We start from the raw sequence: 18370 nt of genomic DNA, 5'->3' as shown, positions 1-18370 counted from the left end.
GCAGTTTTCTTTGACAAAAGAGGCTCTGCTGAATAAGAGGTTTTTTGGAAACCACGAATCTGGGCAAAGAAGTCCCATGAGTCACACACATACCATGAAACCTCATACACGGCAGTCTTCCTGCCCTTGGGAAAGGAATGGGGAGGCCAGACAAGCGTGTGTGAAAGCGTGGGCAAGAGAAAAGGCAGATCTCTCATCAAGGACCAGATTGTGTGCTGAGGAAGGGGAGAGCTGGAGCAGATGGTAGGCTCGGGTGTTTGAATCTTTGTAGGATGGATGCGGGGGTGAGGGGGGGGCAGGTGGAAAGGAAGGCAGTCCAGACAGGGTGTGATGGTGTCTTCTGAAATCCCAGAAGAGGGTCTGAGTGTTGGGACAGAGTGGATCCCCCTCCTGGGCACGGCAATGAGGAGGATGAGAGACCCAGGGCAGGGGACAGAGAGCTTTTGATGGCTTCACTGAAGCCATTGATATTATCCAATGGATAATAGAAAGCCTTCAATGGGTAATCAGCTGGGGAAGCATAAATTAGAGTGGGATCTGAGAAAGGGCAACGCTCTAGCTTATACCTAAGGACACGGCTGAGGAAGGCCCGGAGCGGCGGCGAGGGAAGGAGTTACCGATGTATCGGAAGTCGACTCAGTGGTTCTACGAGAACTAGGAGGATGGGGCAGCTCTGGGAACTGGTCGCATAAGGGGGAGGGAAAGGGGCAAGAAGAGCCAGAAATTTGAGCTGGGGGCTGGTAGTATCTGTCGCGGGCAGAAACTGGGAAACAGGACAGGAGAGAGAGGCAGTGGCAGGTAGTGGCCTCATTGGACTTAGGGTGATGATGAGTCCCCGACGTGGGGGCGATGGCCTAGTCAGATACCAGATCACCAGTGGACTGGAGAGTGGGCATGGGGCCGTGCTTGGGCTGAGAGAGGAGATGCTGGCAGGAGCTGCTATTTGGGGGGAGGGTGGGTGTCAGGAGTGTAAGGGCTGAGCTCTGAGTTGGCTGGAGTGGGGAGCTCAGGCGAGCCTGGGGGTGTGGGGTGGGTACTCGCACATAGGAGGGGTCGAAATACAGGGCAGGGCCTTGGGTTTGGAAGCTGGGAAATGAGAGGAGCCCATGTGTCGGGGCGGGCGGTAGTGGAGGGAGGCGGGCCGGTGCTGCACTGGGTAGGGGTGGGAGTGCAGGAAGCACAATGGCTGAGCCTCAGCCGGGAGGAGAGGGCCTAGTGGAGCGGGCCTGTCGAGTGCATTGGCTGTGCGGTTTTGCCTTAGATATCGTGGCGTCATTTGTGGGTGGTGGGAGGGCAGTGCTGGAAGTTAAGCTTTGTGAGTGGGTTGGATCTAACTCCTGTTGAGGCTATGAGGAGGGTAGGATTTGTGTGATGGTCAGGTATTGAGCTGTGGATCCATTGTAACGAGTTTGTCTATTGTTGAGCTGAGTGACTTTGAATGTGTGTTGTATGTCTCCGCTGTGTGTCTGTGTTTTCTGTGTATGAGTTCCTCCGAAACATTCCCAAGGCTGTTATCCTAAACTTTGTGCAGGGTGATGGTGCCCCCTGGTGGAAAGAAGGGTCAGTGACCCAGTTGTTCATTCGTGTATTCAACAACTCTTTATTTAGATCAGGGTTTTCTCAACCCGTGGTAATTTGGACAGAATAATTCTTTGTTGTAAGAGGTTTTCCTGTTAACTGGAGGAGGTTTAGCAACATCTCTGGACTCTGTCCTCTAGGTGCCAGGGGCACACCCCACACCCCCCCCAGTTATAAAAAACCGAATGGTTCCAGACATTGCTAAATGTTTCTGGGGGACTGGATCACCCTGGCTGAGAACGGCTGACTTAGGTCTTTTAAGTGCCAGGCCAGCAGAGCTGGCTGGGCGAGAGGAAAGCAGTGGGGAATGGGACAGGCAGGCTCCCTGCCCCTCGTGGAGCTTACAGTTCCGCCAGCGAGATAGGTAAATAGGCAGGGACAAGAGAAAACAGATGCGCACAATAATGACGAACCGTGGTAAGTGTCACGGAAGAAACAAAGTCAGGGGGCTGTCATACAGAAGGCCGGGCAGTAGTGATGGTGGCCACTGTAGCCGTAAGGGTCAGACCAGACCTCTCTGAAGAGGTGACACCGAGACAGGCTTAGCAGCCCGTCATGTGGAGGGCAGAGGGAGGAGAGTTCTAGTGGAGGAAACCAGCAAGTGCAAAGGGCCTGAGACAGGAAGGCACCAGCACGAGTGTGTGCTATGTCAGCGATAAAGAAAGGGGTGTCCAAGGATGACTCTGTTAAATGGAGGGCACTGGCAAGCAGGAGTTGGCACTAAGTAGGCACAATGGAGGTCCAATGGGCAGGCTTGTGTAGGCGTGGGTTTTGCTTAATGTTGGGGCTCACTGAGCTGGCTAGAACAGAGAGGGACTGGGGCCAGGTGGTCAGGGGCTAGGCTGTAGTTGAGGACTCTTCTGCCCCCGATGAGTCCTCTTAGCCCAGAGATCCCTGGTCTGGGCAGAGCTTGGTGTAAGTGGACCCCAGGGAGGGGCTGGTCTGGGCTGGACTCTAGAGCTTGGCTAGCATGAAGGCACGGGCATCTGGGCTGTGCCTACCTGTGGCCTGACATCGTTACCCCCTCTCCAGCGCTGGCAAGACCTCAATGTGATCAGCAGCCTGCTCAAGTCCTTCTTCCGAAAGTTACCTGAGCCTCTTTTCACTGATGGTGAGTAGGGGTGGAAATGGAGGACGGAAGGAAGAGGGACCCTGACCACTTTTTAAGTTGGGTTTGTTGGTTTTATTGGGGGGGGGGTGGTAATGTGTTTTTTTGTTGTTGTTTTTTTCCAAAGTTAGAAGTGGGGAGGCAGTCAGATAGACTCCTGCATGCGCCCAACTGGGATCCACCCGGCATGCCCACCAGGGGGCGATGCTCTGCCCAGCTGGGCTGTTGCGCCGTTGCTGCTGGAGCCATTCTAGCACCTGAGGCAGAGGCTATGGAGCCATCCTCAGCACCTGGGCCAACTTTGCTCCAGTTGAGCCTTGGCTGTGGGAGGGGAAGAGAGAGATAGAGAGAAAGGAGAAGGGGAAGGGTAGAGAAGCAGATGGGCGCTTCTCCTGTGTGCCCTGGCTGGGAATTGAACCCAGGACTTCCACACGCCTGGCCAACGCTCTACCGCTGAGCCAACCGGCCAGGGTGGGTTATGTTTTAATACAAAAGAAACACATGCTTGTAAAAAACTTAGGTAGTACAGATACAAATAAAGTAAACACAAAAGTCCCCATCGTTCTCCTACTTCCTGTCTCCCAAGGTTCTGCTGACATTCTCTGAGCACTTCCTATGTGCCAGGTGCTATTCCCTACACCAACAGTAGGAGATAGTACTATTAGCTCCACTTCACAGATGAGGAAATTGAGGCACTGAGAGGTTAAATGACTTGCCCAAGTCTCACAGGTTGTAAGTGTTGGCGCCAGGATTGGGCCCCAGGCCTCTGGCTCCAGAGCCCAGCTTTGACCATTTGCTGAGCTGCTTATTAACAATCTGTTGTGTTTCCTTCCAGACCCTCTGACACACAGGATAAAAACACATATGCATTCAGTGGTGTGCTAGTAAATGTTTAACGTCTGGCTCTCTGGGGAAAAAGCCGTGATCTGTAGCGTTTTCTGATTTCCACAGTATAAATACTCCCGCCATGGCTGATTTCAAGCCACTGATATGCTGTCAGCCACATGGAGCTGGGGGGGAAATGAACAGTGGGCTCCTGGGGGCCAGTGCGAGCAGGCCCAGCACACCACTGTGGGGTTGTTCTTAACAAAAGGAGGCTTGTAATTTTGAGATTCATTCTTGTCAGTACAAAGAGCTGTACACCTCATTCTTCTTTTAAATCAACCACATAGTATTTCATAGTCTGAATAGATTATAATTTGTCTAATCACTCCCCTATTGATGGATATTTAAGTTGCTTTCAAATTTTTACTATCCAAAACATGTTGTAGTGACCATCCTTGTGTGTGTCCCTGCACACCCAGCTCAGTGTCCTCGAGGTAGATTTCTAGATATAGAATTGCTAGCTCTAAGTCCTGGTAAACATTTTTAAAAATAATTTTTTATTTTAAAATTACAGTTAACATCCAATATTATATTACTTCCAGGTGTACAACATAGTGATTAGACACTTATATGTACCTTCTGAAGTGATCGCCCTGATAAGTCCAGCCCCCAGCTGACACCACACATAGTTATTACAGTATTATTGACTCTATTCCCTGTGCTGTACTTTACATCCCCGTGACTGTTTTTATAACTGGCAATTTGCACGTCATCTTAATCCCTTTCCTGGTAAACAGTTTTGAAAGTTAAAGTCAGGTGGCACTCTGAGAAGGACCCTCGTGTACCCCCACAAACTGCGTAAGAGAGCGTCGGCTTCCACCCGCCCCATCAACATTGGGTGTTAATAATATTTGAAACTTTTGTTCATCAGAAAAGGGAAGTGGCATCTCATTATTGTTTTCATTTCCCTCATTACTAGGAAGATTAACTATCTGTTCGTAGTTTATTGGTCTTTTCTATTTCCTCTGTACTTGCCTATTCAGATTATGTGCCCATTTTTCTATTGGGTTGTCTGTCTTTTTCATATTGATTTATAGAAGACAAGCTTTTGTATATTATAAATATTAATCTTTTTTTGGTTTTTGCAAGTATTTGCTCTTGGTCTGCCATTTGTCTTTGAACTTTTCAATAGAGAAATTGAAAACAATTATTTTAAGTGTAGTCAAAGCTGTTAATCTTTCATGGATTCTGCATCTCATGTTTAAGAAGTGGTGGAGAAGCAGATGGTCACTTCTCCTATGTGCCCTGACCGAGAATCAAACCCAGGACATCCACACTCCGGGCCAACGCTCTGCTGCTGAGCCAGCCGGCCAGGGCCCTGACGCCTCCATCTTTCTGCACTGATTTGAAGGGCCACCCTGTCACATAGTAAAGATCCACGTGGCCTGTTTCCCCCCTTCTTGTCCCCATCCTTGTTCAGCGTCCCTCTCAGTTCCAGTGCTTTGGCTGTGCTGTCTTTGCAGCACATTTCAGTATCCGGCAGGGCCAGTCCTCCTTCATCATTCTTTCTATAAAACACATTGTTGACTCTCCTTGTGCCTTTATTCATCCAGATGAATTTTAGAATAAACTTACCGCAATCCATTTAAAAAGTTTCCCGTGGACTTCTGAAGGGCATTGGGGGAACCCTGACACAGGTGGGATGGGGTGTGGAGACTGAAAGGTTCCCCCCTCTTTCTTTTTTATTTTTTTATTTTTCTGAAGTTAGAAACGGGGAGGCAGTCAGACTCCCACATGCACCCGACCGGGATCCACCTGGCACGCCCACCAGGGGGCGATGCTCTGCCCATCTGGGGTGTCGCTCTGTTGCAACCAGAGCCATTCTAGCGCCTGAGGCAGAGGCCATGGAGCCATCCTCAGCGCCCGGGCCAGCTTTGCTCCAATGGAGCCTTGGCTGCGGGAGGGGAAGAGAGAGATAGAGAGGAAGGAGAGGGGGAGGGGTGGAGAAGCAGATGGGCGCTTCTCCTGTGTGCCCTGGCCGGGATTTGAACCTGGGACTCCTGCACGCCAGGCTGACACTCTACCACTGAGCCAAACGGCCAGAGCCACCCCCTCTTTCTAAGTAGCTTCTCTCCAGACCGGGTGATAGCCTTGTCCTGGAGACTGGCACTGGGGCCCCTCTTCCAGTATTAACATGCAGCTCAGGTCTTATTTCTTCTCAGATGGACACACCTCGCCTGCCTCAGGTCAGGCGCACACCTGCGTGCAGCTGTGGTGGGTTTGGTCACGTGCACACAAGGCCACAGAGCCCTTTAAACTTGACCTTCGGCCCAGAAGGCTCTCGCCCTGAGATTGGGAAAAGGGACTGCCTCCCACTTCTCTAAAGGGTCTTTGGTGTGTTCTAGACAAATACAACGACTTCATCGAAGCCAATCGCATCGAGGACTCGAGGGAGCGAATGAAGACGCTGCGGAAGCTGGTAAGGAAAGAGACTGTCAGGCTAAAGGCGTCCTGGGCAGGGAGAGCACCACGGCCCCAGGAGGCCCCGAGTCAGAGCCACCAGTTCCCTCCGTGACTTCGGAAAGCCCTCCCCCACTCCAGGCCTCAGTTCCTCCGTCTCTCCAAGGTGGTGATGGTGGGACAACTGGAGGGTGGATTCCAAAGCCCCTGAGATAGGGCAGGGGGACCCCTTTGGGGCACGGTGGATGCGGAGAGGCCGTGGCAGCCTGGTCCCAGGCCCCTTCTCTCTCCCGCCCAGATCCGGGACCTCCCAGGGCACTACTATGAGACGCTGAAATTCCTCGTGGGCCACCTGAAGACCATTGCTGACCACTCGGAGAAAAACAAGGTAGGTGGGGACTTGGTTTGGGGGGGGTGAGCACGCCTGGGTCCCCTCAGCATGTCCTGAGCCGTCTGGGTCAGGCACTCCCAAGCCCCCCCAGGCACGTCCTTCTCCTGGCCAGTGCTTCTCCCTCGGAACTGTCTCCTGCCCTCTGAGGGTCTGCCAGAGGCCCAGAGCCACAGACCCCCGGGGCTGATGAAAATCTGCCCTCGGATTTAGCTGGAATTCCTTGCACTGCGTTTCTTGAATCACACCTCATATCTTCCGGTTCTGCAGCGGGACACGAGGAGAGCTATAGGACTCCTCCTGGTCCTAAAACACTCTTGGAGCCTGCAGTGGGTCCCCACCCAGCATCTCCCACTGCTAGCGCGGCGGGGGTGAGCAGGCTGGGCACTGCCCGTGGCTGCCAGGCCTGGAGGTGAATGGGGCTGAAATCTGGCTTCTGCCTCACCCACCAGGCACCTTCCTGCTCATTCAAGGAAGTGTTTGGCCCCTAAGCCGGGGACAACTCAGGACGTGGTTGGGCAGGGGTCTGAGGGGCCCAGAACGAGGGAGACCTGAGGGACTGCAGTCAAGCTCACAGGGTTATTGACACTGACCTACTGTCTGCACTGCCCAGATGGAGCCCCGGAACCTGGCCCTGGTCTTTGGGCCGACGTTGGTGAGGACGTCCGAGGACAACATGGCGGACATGGTGACTCATATGCCTGACCGATACAAGATCGTGGAGACGCTGATCCAGCATGTGAGTAGCTACCCTGGCCGTGGACTCCGGGGCACCCCGCTTCTGCTTTCCTGGGTGGTGTGCACAGGGAAAGATGAGGCAGCTTAAGAAAATGTCGCAGGGATGGAGAATGCCCTTCAAGACCAATCAAGAATTGATCCTGGAATCCCTATTGTTCTGGGATCCCGGAGTGTCTAGCAGGAGAAACAAGAGGCCCCTGAGTTTCCAAGATGTGTGTGAGGGTCCGAGAGAAGAGGAAGGTCAGGGAAGGTGCTGCTGGGTTGGGGAGCGGAGAGGGGACGCAGGGGCACCTTCAGAAGCTGGTCCCCATCCTGGTGAAAACCAGCAGGCAGGTGCAGGGCCCGAGGCAGAGCTCTGCCCCCCAGGCCCCACTGAGGCTTCAGGGAGGACATGGTGATGCCCAGGGAAGGGCCGAGGCGGATGGGGCAGGGAAAGGCGTGCTCTGGGGCAGGATCCTGCACTCACGCTCCCTTCTCTGGGCTGTTTGGAGGCCCCAGAGGCCTGTATTTTTAAGGAGTCTTGTTATTGTCCATGAAGGGATGAGAACTGAGAGTGGCCAGCAGAGGGCGCAGGAGGCCTTAGTCTTCCAGAGCCAAATCCAGGGCAGCAGTGCCCCCTTCTGGGGTGCTCAAAGGTTTTTTTATGGGCCCTGGCCGGTTGGCTCAGTGGTAGAGCATCGGCCTGGCGTGCAGGAGTCCCGGGTTCGATTCCCGGCCAGGGCACACAGGAGAGGTGCCCATTTGCTTCTCCGCCCCTCCCTCTCCTTCCTCTCTGTCTCTCTCTTCCCCTCCAGTAGCGAGGCTCTATTGGAGCAAAGATGGCCCAGGCACTGGGGATGGCTCTGAGCGACGCCCCCTGGTGGGCATACCGGGTGGATCCCCGTCGGGCGCATGCAGGAGTCTGTCTGACTGCCTCCCCGTTTCCAGTTTCGGAAAAATGAAAAAAAAAAAAGGTTTTTTATGAATCCTCTTAGATTTCTAGTTCTAAATCTTCGTATGGCCTGGGGCCTAGCCCACAAAGGACAAAACCAGATCCCCTCCTGCCAGGAGAAGATTGGCAGCTAATCAGGGGAAAGGGAGCCTTAGCCTCCTCCACCTCATACAGGTTTAATGGAAGCCTATATCATATTACCCCCATTTTACAGATAAGGAGACTGGGACAAGCTCAGAGAGGCAAAGTGACTTGCTCAAGGTCACACAGCTATTAAATGGCAGCCCCAGGATTTTAACCTGGTTCTGTCTGACCAAAGCCTGTGCTTCTCTTCCCGCCTCCTGGGAGGACAGATTGATCAGTCCGTGCCAGAGCGAGGGAGGCTGGCCAGTCAGTGAAGTAAGGGAGGGGGTCGACTTCGGTCTTGCTGACTGGCCTTGCCTGTTTGTTTCTTTCCTTCACTGCCTGGTGCGGGCGCTGCGCCCTAGGAGGGGGCATTGTGGCCTGTTCTAACCCTGAACTTGGGCCCACCAGCTGGGTACCTCTTCCAGAGCTGTCAGGGGAGCCAGGGCCACTAGGCAGTACCAGGAGTCCTGAGGAGGCCTTGGTCTGGGGAAGCTTATCTCCCTTGGAAAAGTTCAGCTCTGCAACCCAACAGGGAGTCCCCCTTGCAGCCCCCATGAGTGTGTGCTTTGGGGGACGGCAGTAGAGGAGGGAGGGAGGCTGACCCCATGGCTCCTAGAGAAGTGCCTAGAAACTTGAGGCCGGTGGTCAGCTGGGGCCTTCAGGGAGAAAGGGAGACCCAAAGCCTGTCTACTTACTCTCCCCCCGAGTCCTGAGGGGGGTCCCCCCGGAAGGAAGCCCCTGGGCATAGGGTTGGGTTGGTAGTTAGGTTGCTGGCTTGACAAGGGGTCTCTCACTCTGCTGTAGCCCCCCGGTCAAGGCAAATATGAGAAAGCAATCAATGAACAACTAAAGTGCCACAACTATGAGTTGATGCTTCTCATCTCTCTCCCTTCCTGTCTGTCCCTCTCTCTCTAAAAGAAAAAGAAAAGGCTGGGTTCTTAGGGTTCCTCTAGGCAGCCTCTTTCCAAGGACTGCACTTTTTAATAATAACAGCTATCATTGCATTTAATCATTTATAATTTTACATAATTAGAAGCTACATATTATATTTAATAAAAATAGCCATTTATTATACACTAACAATGTGTTGTACTAAATGTTTTACATACAATATTTTGGGGGGTTTTGGTGATTTTTAAAAATTGAGATATAATTGACATGTTAGTTTCAGGTGTACAGCAATGAATCAGTGTTTGTATATATTGTGAAATGATCGGCTCAGTAATTCTAATTAATGTCAGTCACCATGTGTAGTAACAAATTAATTTTCTTGTGATGAGAACTTTCAAGGTCTACTCTCTTAGCAACATTCAAATGTTATAATCCAGCGTTGCTAATTACAGCCCGTGCTTTACGTTCCGTCCCCATGACTTCTTCTCTAACTAGAGGTTTGTACCTTTGACCCCCTTCGCCCGTGTCACCCCCTCCCCAACCCTTCACTCTCGGCTTCCCCCCCTGTGTTCTCTGTATCTATGAGCTCCGATTTGGGGGGTTATTTTTCCTTTTTCTTTCTTCCACAGATAAGATCATACCGTATTTGTCTTTCTCTGTCTGATTTACTTAGCATAATGCTCTCAATAGCTATCCATGATGTCACAGATGGCAATGTTTCCTTCCTTTTAATGGCTGAACAATATTCTGTTTTATTATTTTTATCTATCTACGGACACTTAGGTTGTCTCCATGTCTTGGCTATTGTGAGTAATGCTGCAATGAACATGAGGTGCATGTATCTTATTGAGTTCGTGGTTTTGTTTCCTTCAGATAAATACCCAGAAGTGGAATTGCTGGACCATATGGTAGCTCTATTTTTAATTTTTGAGGAACCTCCATAGTGTTTTCCACAGTGGCTGCCCCAGTTCCCATTCCCACCGGCAGCGCGGGAGGGTTCCCTTTTCTCCACGTCCTCGCCAGCACCTGTTCATTCTTATCTTTTTGGTAATAGCCATACAGTATTTCATTTTAATTCTCATCATAATTCTAGGTGTAGACCCTCATATTATTATGCCCATTTTACAGCTTAAGTATATAATAGTCTCAGAAAGGTCACTTGCCTTAGGTGAACTTGAGCCCAATTCGACTGACTCCAGATCTTTTTTATCCTCTCTCACTCTTTTCTCTTTAGTCTCGTCCTTGTTTTCCTTCTGTGCTCCTTGTTTGAGTTAATTACATGGCTGATCGTGATTAATAATAACTGAGATTGGTGGCACGTGGTCATAACGCTGCAAGTCTCTTTGTCTCCCCTCTTCGTTCCTAACCCCACGTTGCCTCCCCTCCCTTCCCCAAAGCACTCACTCTAATTAGGTCAAATATGTGTTCTTTCAGCCTGCCTTCTATATGCTTATTTTAAATATATGGATATGGCCCTGGCCGGTTGGCTCAGCGGTAGAGCATCAGCCCTGGTGTGCGGGGGACCTGGGTTCGATTCCCGGCCAGGGCACATAGGAGAAGCGCCCATTTGCTTCTCCACCCCCCCCCCCCTCCTTCCTCTCTGTCTCTCTCTTCCCCTCCCGCAGCCAAAACTCCAATGGAGCAAAGATGGCCCGGGCGCTGGGGATGGCTCCTTGGCCTCTGCCCCAGGCGCTAGAGTGGCTCTGGTCTCGGCAGACCGACGCCTTGGAGGGGCAGAGCATCGCCCCCTGGTGGGCAGAGCGTCACCCCTGGTGGGCGTGCCGGGTGGATCCCGGTCGGGCGCATGCGGGAGTCTGTCTCTCCCCGTTTCCAGCTTCAGAAAAATACAAAATAAATATATGGATATCCTTAAATGTATATAATATTTTCTATGTGGTTTAACTTTCAATCAGTGAGCTTAACCCGTTACTTTATTGTAATTTACGTACTTTTAGGCTTACTGTATTTCTGTTAACCTAAATGTCATTTTCTTTTCTTCTTGGTCTGTTCTAGCTTGCTTTGGCTGGATTTTTATTTTCCTGACATGAAAATCATACAATTTATAAAATCCATACTTATGTTGAATTATATAATTATAACTTACATTTAGTTTTTACTATCAATTTCTAACACGTATTAGTATCCATGTCTCCCTTCCACCACATCTATCTGCCAGGTACCTTAGTATCCTTTTACCTGGCACTGGTTTCTCCCTCTGAATTTGAATTCCAGGTTGTCATGGATACATGTGTGTGTGTATCATTCTTGGTTTATTAACAATAGACTTTTCTACACTCCTGTCCATCCTTACTTTTCAAGGCTTGTTGCTCAACCCTGTGTTCATTTCTCTACTTATTCATGTATGTACTCAGTTAAGAGAGTCTTTGTGTGGTACTTTCTGGTGTGTTAGAATAGCTTTATTTCACACTCAAACTTTAATGAGAGTTTGGCAGGGTATAAAATTCCAGGTTTGAAATTCCTGCATTTGTGATCCAGCAATACATAGAAATACTTCCTTGTGTTGTTGTGTCTTTTGCTGTTGAAAGTTCTAGTTACAGCTGATACTTGTTCATTTTAAGCAATATGTTTTTGTTTTTTAGAAAAAAATTAGAGTTTTATTTATTTTCAAGATTCTCAGATTTTAGAAAGTATATTTAAAAGTGGAACTTTTTCTATCCTGCTTGGCATTTGTGAGAAATTTCTTGCTGGCCTGTCCCTCAGGGAACCTCTTAACATCTCCTTCCAGGCACTTCCCTTTTATGGACAGAACGAGCCACCCCAGTTGTTAGAGTGGAGCCCAGGGCTAGAGTGGGGGACACTCGGCTCTAGCAGCCCTGGTGGGCCTTCTCCCTGCAGTGGATAGGGCTGGCCCTAGGTGGCGCTGCCGCCCCTCCTTGCTCCTGGCGTGCAGTCGGGAGCCAGCCACAGCCATGTGCACTGGACGGTGTTTAATGAAAAACAGGCACAAAGAGAGGCTCTCTTGGAGCTGGCCATCAGTCTCTACCCAGCCCGCTCTCACGTCAGGCTGCATTTCCCTCCCAAACTGGGGTACAGTCTTTTCCTTCCCCACAGGCTTCCCATGGCCTGTGGGGTCGGGTTCCAGGATCCGTCCACCTCCCTCTGAGACCTCTTTGGCAACCAGGCCGGCCTGGGGTTTGTTGAGAACAGGGGGGCCCTTGCCTCTTGGTGCCCCCTCCTCTTCCGTCCCGTCTGGCGCCTGAGTGGGTCCTCTGGACCGAGCAGGTTGGGAGCCCGTGTGCCTCCGTCTTCCCTCAGCCCCTTCCCACACTGATGCCACCACTTCCTTTTGTCTCCTCTGCAGTCAGACTGGTTCTTCAGCGATGAGGACAAGGGAGAGAGAGTAAGTGGCGCAGGGGGCCGGCGGGGTGGGGTCCGGTCTGTGGTGGGCCCTCATTCTGGGGGGGGGGCTTGAGTGGGGGGAGCAAGACCCCTGTCCTGTGGCATCCCAGCCTGATGGAGGAAGCGTGGAACCTCTCCTCAGGAGAATCCAAGCTGATGTGGGACACGGCCCTTGCCCCGTGGTTCTCAGTCTGAGGGGAGACCTAGGTCTCCTCTAAGGAAGCCAAGTCCAGGAGCAAAGGCAGACCCCACCCTCCAGGCCTGTGTGGAGGATCCAGGTCTTAGGAAGGTCCCAGCTGACCGGGGAGCCACAGCTCCTGCCTCCAGCTGAGACTTTGGGGTTCAGTCAGAGCGGGGGGGGGGAGGCACAACGTGGACTAGCTGGAGACGTGGAGGAGCTGCCCTCCGGGGTGCCTGAGCGATGAGGGAGCCTCCCGCCGCCCGAGCGGGCCCCCGCCTGATGGAGGAGGCATGGCCCTGCCTCCAGGGTGCCCCATTCTGCCAGCTGAAGGCATGCTAGCTGACCCTCCTTCTGTTTGCAGACCCCAGTGGATGACAAGGAGCCTCAGTCGGTGCCCAACATCGAGTATCTCCTGCCTAACATTGGTAGGACAGTGCCCCCTGGTGACCCAGGTTCAGGTGAGTGTAGGGTCCTTGGAAGGGGGGGTGGAGTGGGCTCTGCATTCCTGAGGGTCCCAGACGCCCAGCTTCCCTGCGCCTGCCCCCACCACTGAGACGGGGCTGTGGCAGGGCCTGCTCTCACTCTGGGAGGTCCAGCTTGCCTGTGTGCCCACTTCCTCATCTGCCCAGCTGCCCCCACTCGGGGCTGGGTAGGAGCTTTGTTTGCCCTCCTTCACTGGTTTCTTTCCTGAGCTTTTTATTTCTCACAGGCTGTGTCCTTCTGGGCATGTTTCTCTTTTTTAATTTTTCTTCCTTTTCTCCTTGCACCCCTCCATCCCTCCTCCCTCTTCTCCCTGTGCTCTCCTCCCCTCCCCTGAATCCTCTTCCTCCTCTCCTCCTCCCCTCCCCCTCCTCCAGCGGACCTGTTGGAGATTTAAAGGGTACAGTGTGGCGCAGCCTCGGTCACTAACAGTGGCGGGTGATTATAAGAAGGCTGGGCAGGCCTGAGGGGCGGGCAGAGGTGTCCGGGCCGTGAGGATCTCACCCCGACATGTCAGCTGCCCGTGATGGTTCACAACCCCCATCTCAGTCTCCTCCATGTGGAAGCCCCTGCTCTGGAGGAAGGAGGCACTTGCTCGAGCCGGATGCTGTCGCCCTTGACGGGAAGTCTGGGTGCTGCACGGCTGCCCTCCCGCAGAGCCCCCGCTGTGGCCTGCTCTCGGTGCCCAGCCCGGCAGCTCCTGGTTATCCGGGCAGGGTGGGGCTTGGCGGGTCGCAGGACCCAGCCTCTCCAGACGCCAGTGACACAACCTTCGAGAGGCCTCTCTGTCACTCCTGCCTCAGTCACCTTCGAGGACTGACTCTCTGCTTCTGAAACCAGAGCCCCTGGCCATTTGGCCTGAGACCTGTTCCCAGACCTCTGGCCTTCTCATAGCAGAATAGCCCAGAAACCAGGGAATGCCCAGCCCCTTCTTGGCTCAAGCCACTAAGCCCTCCCACCCTGTGGGTGACCTACCTTCGTGTTTTGCCTGGCCCTGTCTCTGACAGAGGCATATCACAGCACCTCCAGTTGCAGTAGGCAGGCTGGGGGAGAGGCCCAGAGGACAGGGGGTGGGGATGGCAGACAGGAGCCCCGTCTCTTCTGATCACCCGCTGCCGCTCCCCTGCCCTGTGGTGTGTCACTGTGTGGTCAGCACATCTGCTCGTCTCACCGTGCGGGGGTGGGCTCGGAGGAGACCTCTAACTTGCTTGCCAGAGAGTGTGGACTAACCGCCCCTGCCCACGGCCCCATTGGACCCCGCGGGGGAGGTCCTTGGGGCAGCCTGCTCCCTCCCCAGCTCTGGAGAAGACACTGCCAGGACTTGTTTCTGGTGCCATCTCTGCCCCAGTGATATTAAGGGAGTAGGATCCAAGTCCCGTTGAGATAATAATGATTTAACTCCCTCATAACTCTGGTTATAAACTCGGGCCTTGCCCCATAAGGGCGGATTGACCTCTAGTCTGGAGGTGAAACTTACCAAGTATCTAGTTCCCAGGCCACTCTGCCTCCTGTGCCCCCCCCCACTTCATGTCTGCCCCCGTATTCAGTCATTCGTGTACATGGTCCTCTTCCTTCTCATGTCCTGGAAGTGGGAGGGTACGGGGGGATGGAGGGCACCCACCTCTCTGCACTGTGTGGTCTCCATTGCTCCAGAGCATCTGTGATTTGCTGTGTCTCACCGTTGTGGTTTCATGGACTGCATCTAATACTGGGCATCTTCTCTCCAGTGCTTCAGAGTAACAGGGATGGGTGGGGGAGGAACTAGGCCCCCCCCAAAGACCCCCCTTGCCCTAACCCTAGGCAAATGAGGGTTCTGTGGCTGGTAGCCTGATGTCACTTCCTGCCTCAAAAAGAAGTGGTGATTGACATCATTCTCTGCCCCATCCCTGCCCCATAGGAAATGACATCAGAGGCCCATCATGGTCCCAGGGCCCAGGGAGATCTGAGGTTTCTGACCCGCCCTGGTCTCTGAAGCCTTTGAAGAGAGCCAGCCGTGTTCACCAGCCTGCTCTTGCCCCCGTCCAACTTTCATTTTTCTTTCTGTTCTCACCAACAGATTCCACCACCTGCGCTTCAGCCAAGTCCAAGGTAAGTGGCAAGGCAATTCTGACGGCTTTATCCCTGTACAAGCCGGCCCACTTGACTCTTCGGTTAAGGGAATTGGGAGAATTGGGATTAGACCCTGAGAAAGTTGATGGTCACTGGGAAGGAAGGTCGCTAATGTCCAAGATGAACTGTGAAGTCACTCACCTTGGCAGTGCTTGGTGAGGCATCTGGTACAGTGAAAGATCTGGCTTGGAAGGCAGTGTTGTCTAGTGGTTAGAAGAAGCACAGACAGTCCTGGGTGTGAGTTCTGGCTCCACCCCTTGGTAGCTTTTGGGGCACTGGACAAGTTACTTAACCTTCTGATCCTCAACTTCCTCATCTGTTAATGATGGCTAATATTTATCCTCGTAAATGGAGTTAACAATAAATGTGTTCTGTAAAGCGATGTTTAAGGTCTTTGAAGGGCCTAAAGCAAGCAGAAGGAAGGAAATAATAAAGATAAGAGCAGAAATCAATGAAATTGAAAACAATTGAGAAAAATCAATAAAACCAAAGCTGGTTCTTTGAACCAGACCTCACAGCAGGCTCTGCGGCTGCTCCAGCCTGCCGCCTGAGACAGAACTTGTCAGGCGAGGATGCCTGCCCCAGGCAGACCCCGCCCAGCTGCCGATTAGAGCCTCATGGCCAGGGGCGGGTCTCAGCCTGATGCCAGCTCAGGCTGCCCTGCAAAATACCATGGACTGGGTGGCTTAAGCAACAGAAATTTCTGTTCTCACAGTTTCTAAGGCTAGATCTAAGACTAAGATGTTAGCACGGTCCGTTTCTGGTGAGAGCTTTCTTCCTGGCTTACAGATGGCTGCCCTCTCACTGCGTCCTCATATGGCACAGACAGGGCGAGAGCTCTGTGGTGTCTCTTCTTATAAGAGCACTATGACCTCTTCTATGCCTCACTATCTCCCAAAGGCCCCACCTCCAAATTCTGTCACATTGGGGGTAGGGTTTCAACATAGGGATTTGAGAGGCAGGACACAATTCTGTTCATGGCTGGTGAAATCAGTTAAATATTGGTTGTTGAACTGGGTTCATTTCTGTCTGGGTCTCTAAGCACTAGCCCGGTCTCAGCGAGCCGACAGTGCCTGACACGGAGCAGGTGCTCATCGTGTGTCAGATGAATGCACTGGAAAGAAAGGAAGAAAACTGCTCTAGTCTGCAGGGGTTCCCTGGAACTTCTCCATAGAGCCTCTGCCTGCATACCTGTGGTGGTGGGGAGCTCACTCCGCCACAAGACTTCTGTGGCACAGAGCAAGTTCATTATAGTGACCTGAATCCAGCTCGTTGTGCCTTCCACCCACTGCACCTGCCAGCCACCTGGTTTCCCATAGCCTGGCCCGGACTGACCCCTTGACCTTTATGTGAGTCTACTGACCTCTGAGTTCACGGGAAGTGACCATTCGGACCTCATTACTTCTGTAACTAGTTGTAGAGAGGACACTTTGGTCAGATGGTCTTCATGGCCTCTCAGGTCTCTCAGAGCATGGCCAGGACAGGAAGTGGCACCGGCCCCCGTGCCTCAGACTGATCATGGCAGTGCTGCTATGTCGCAGAACCCCAGGGGTGCAGGGAGTCATGCAGGGCGGACAGCCACGCCCCAGGCCCAAGTGCCTGTGAATCCGGAATCGCTGACATGCTCTGGCTTCCTCGAAACTACCTGAAGTGAGAGAGAGTACCTAGGATGCTGTGGCCACACTGGGCGTCTCTGTCTCCCCTCATTATTACACACACTGGGGCTGAAACAGGAGGCGGCCTATGAGGAGGTGTCCCAAGGAGGTTACTCCCGCCCAGCAGGGGGACCAGTCCCAGCATCTGCTTCTACGGGGCTTCCTGTGGTGTGGGAACTCCACTCACCCACTTGTTTATTCACCTCACATTTATTGAGCACCTACTATGTGCCAGGCACTGTGCCTGGAGTCATGGATGCAAACACAAGCCACAGACCTTGCTTGCTCTCAAAGAACTCAAGAGTTTGATATAAATGATATGGAAACAAAGCTATCCTCATGTGAGAAGAGCTGGTGTAGATGGATCTTCAAAGGGCTCTGGGGACAGAGAAGGGATTGACCAGCTGCACAGAGGGTGCCATGTTTGAGCTGGGCCTGGTAGAAGGAGTAAGAATGCATCCAGCAAGCAGGGCAGCTGTGTGTGTGTGCTGGGCAGGCGCAAACTAAGGGCTGCCAGTGTTAAAGCGCAGGTCATACTGAGGGAAGGGGCAGTGGAGCAGAAATGCCAGCGTGAAGGCTGGTTGGGCTTGGGGTTGGGACAGGGATGGCACTAGGTTGGGAAAGCTGGGAACCAGTTGTGAGGAGACATGTGTCCATGCCGTTGTGGGGGTGGGGTCCTGGAGAGTCCAGCCTTTCTTAGCAGGTTTGATTGCGCCAGAGGAGGAGGGACTGGGGTGGGGCAGGGGTGGAGGTAGGGAGTGCTAGTAAGAGAAGAAAGAAAGAATCCTGGCCAGTTTGCTCAGTGGATAGAGTGTCGGCCCAGCATGTGCATGTCCTGGGTTTGATTTCGGTCAGAGCCCACAGGAAAAGCGACCATCTGCTTCTCTTCCCCTCCCTCTCCTTTCCCTCTCGCAGCCAGTGGCTCAACTGGTTCAAGTGGGTGCTGAGAAGAACTCGGTTGGTCTGAGCATCAGCCTCAGATGAGGGTTGCTTGGTGGGTCCCTGTCAGGGCACATGCGGGAGTCTATCTCCCCTCCTCTCACTTTAAAAAGAGAGAGAGAGGAAAGAAAGACCCAGAAAAGTCAGAGTGAGGGCCTGGGAGGGATGATGAGGATTATGTGGCTTTGGGGGTCATTTCAGGAGAATGGAGAGGAGCAGGGTGGGAGGAGTCAGAGATCACTCGAAGTGGGGAACATGAAGGGAGGGCAGACATAGGGGGCATAGTGTGGTTTCAGATAGGTGAGTTCCAGGTGCCTACAGACACCCGGGCAGAGACTGGAAGTCGGAAGAAGAGTTCTGGAGCTCAAATAGAGTTTGGTGTTAGATGAGGAGGCCGCAGGAGCAGAGATCTTTGGGAAGGGTATTTCCCAGGGTATATGAACAGATAGCGAAGAGAGGGGGCCGAGAATAGAACCCTGGTGATGGCATCTTAACAGGTAAGGGGGGAAAGAAGAGCCCCCCGTTGGAGTCAGAGGAGAGGACAGAAAGGGAAGACTAAAAACCAGGTTGAAGGAGGCAGTGATGGGCAGCGCTGGTTCTA

The 18370-nt window shown here is 52.7% G+C and overlaps 1 protein-coding gene across 5 annotated transcripts in view; it reads left to right on the top strand.

Moving 5' to 3' along the window:
* Positions 1-18370, top strand: part of ARHGAP23 (Rho GTPase activating protein 23) — an 81519-nt gene that overhangs the window by 59902 nt on the left and 3247 nt on the right. For all 5 annotated transcript variants that reach the window (XM_066364379.1, XM_066364382.1, XM_066364378.1 and 2 more), the window contains 7 exons: positions 2611-2689; positions 5917-5990; positions 6270-6359; positions 6973-7098; positions 12368-12406; positions 12948-13044; positions 15123-15154. In XM_066364379.1, coding sequence (XP_066220476.1) covers positions 2611-2689; positions 5917-5990; positions 6270-6359; positions 6973-7098; positions 12368-12406; positions 12948-13044; positions 15123-15154 — 537 coding nt within the window. The remainder of the gene's footprint in view (positions 1-2610; positions 2690-5916; positions 5991-6269; positions 6360-6972; positions 7099-12367; positions 12407-12947; positions 13045-15122; positions 15155-18370) is intronic.

Source organism: Saccopteryx leptura, chromosome 2 (assembly GCF_036850995.1).
Source record: "Saccopteryx leptura isolate mSacLep1 chromosome 2, mSacLep1_pri_phased_curated, whole genome shotgun sequence".
NCBI classification, from domain to species: domain Eukaryota; kingdom Metazoa; phylum Chordata; class Mammalia; order Chiroptera; family Emballonuridae; genus Saccopteryx; species Saccopteryx leptura.
This window is presented reverse-complemented; position numbering and strand designations above follow the sequence as displayed.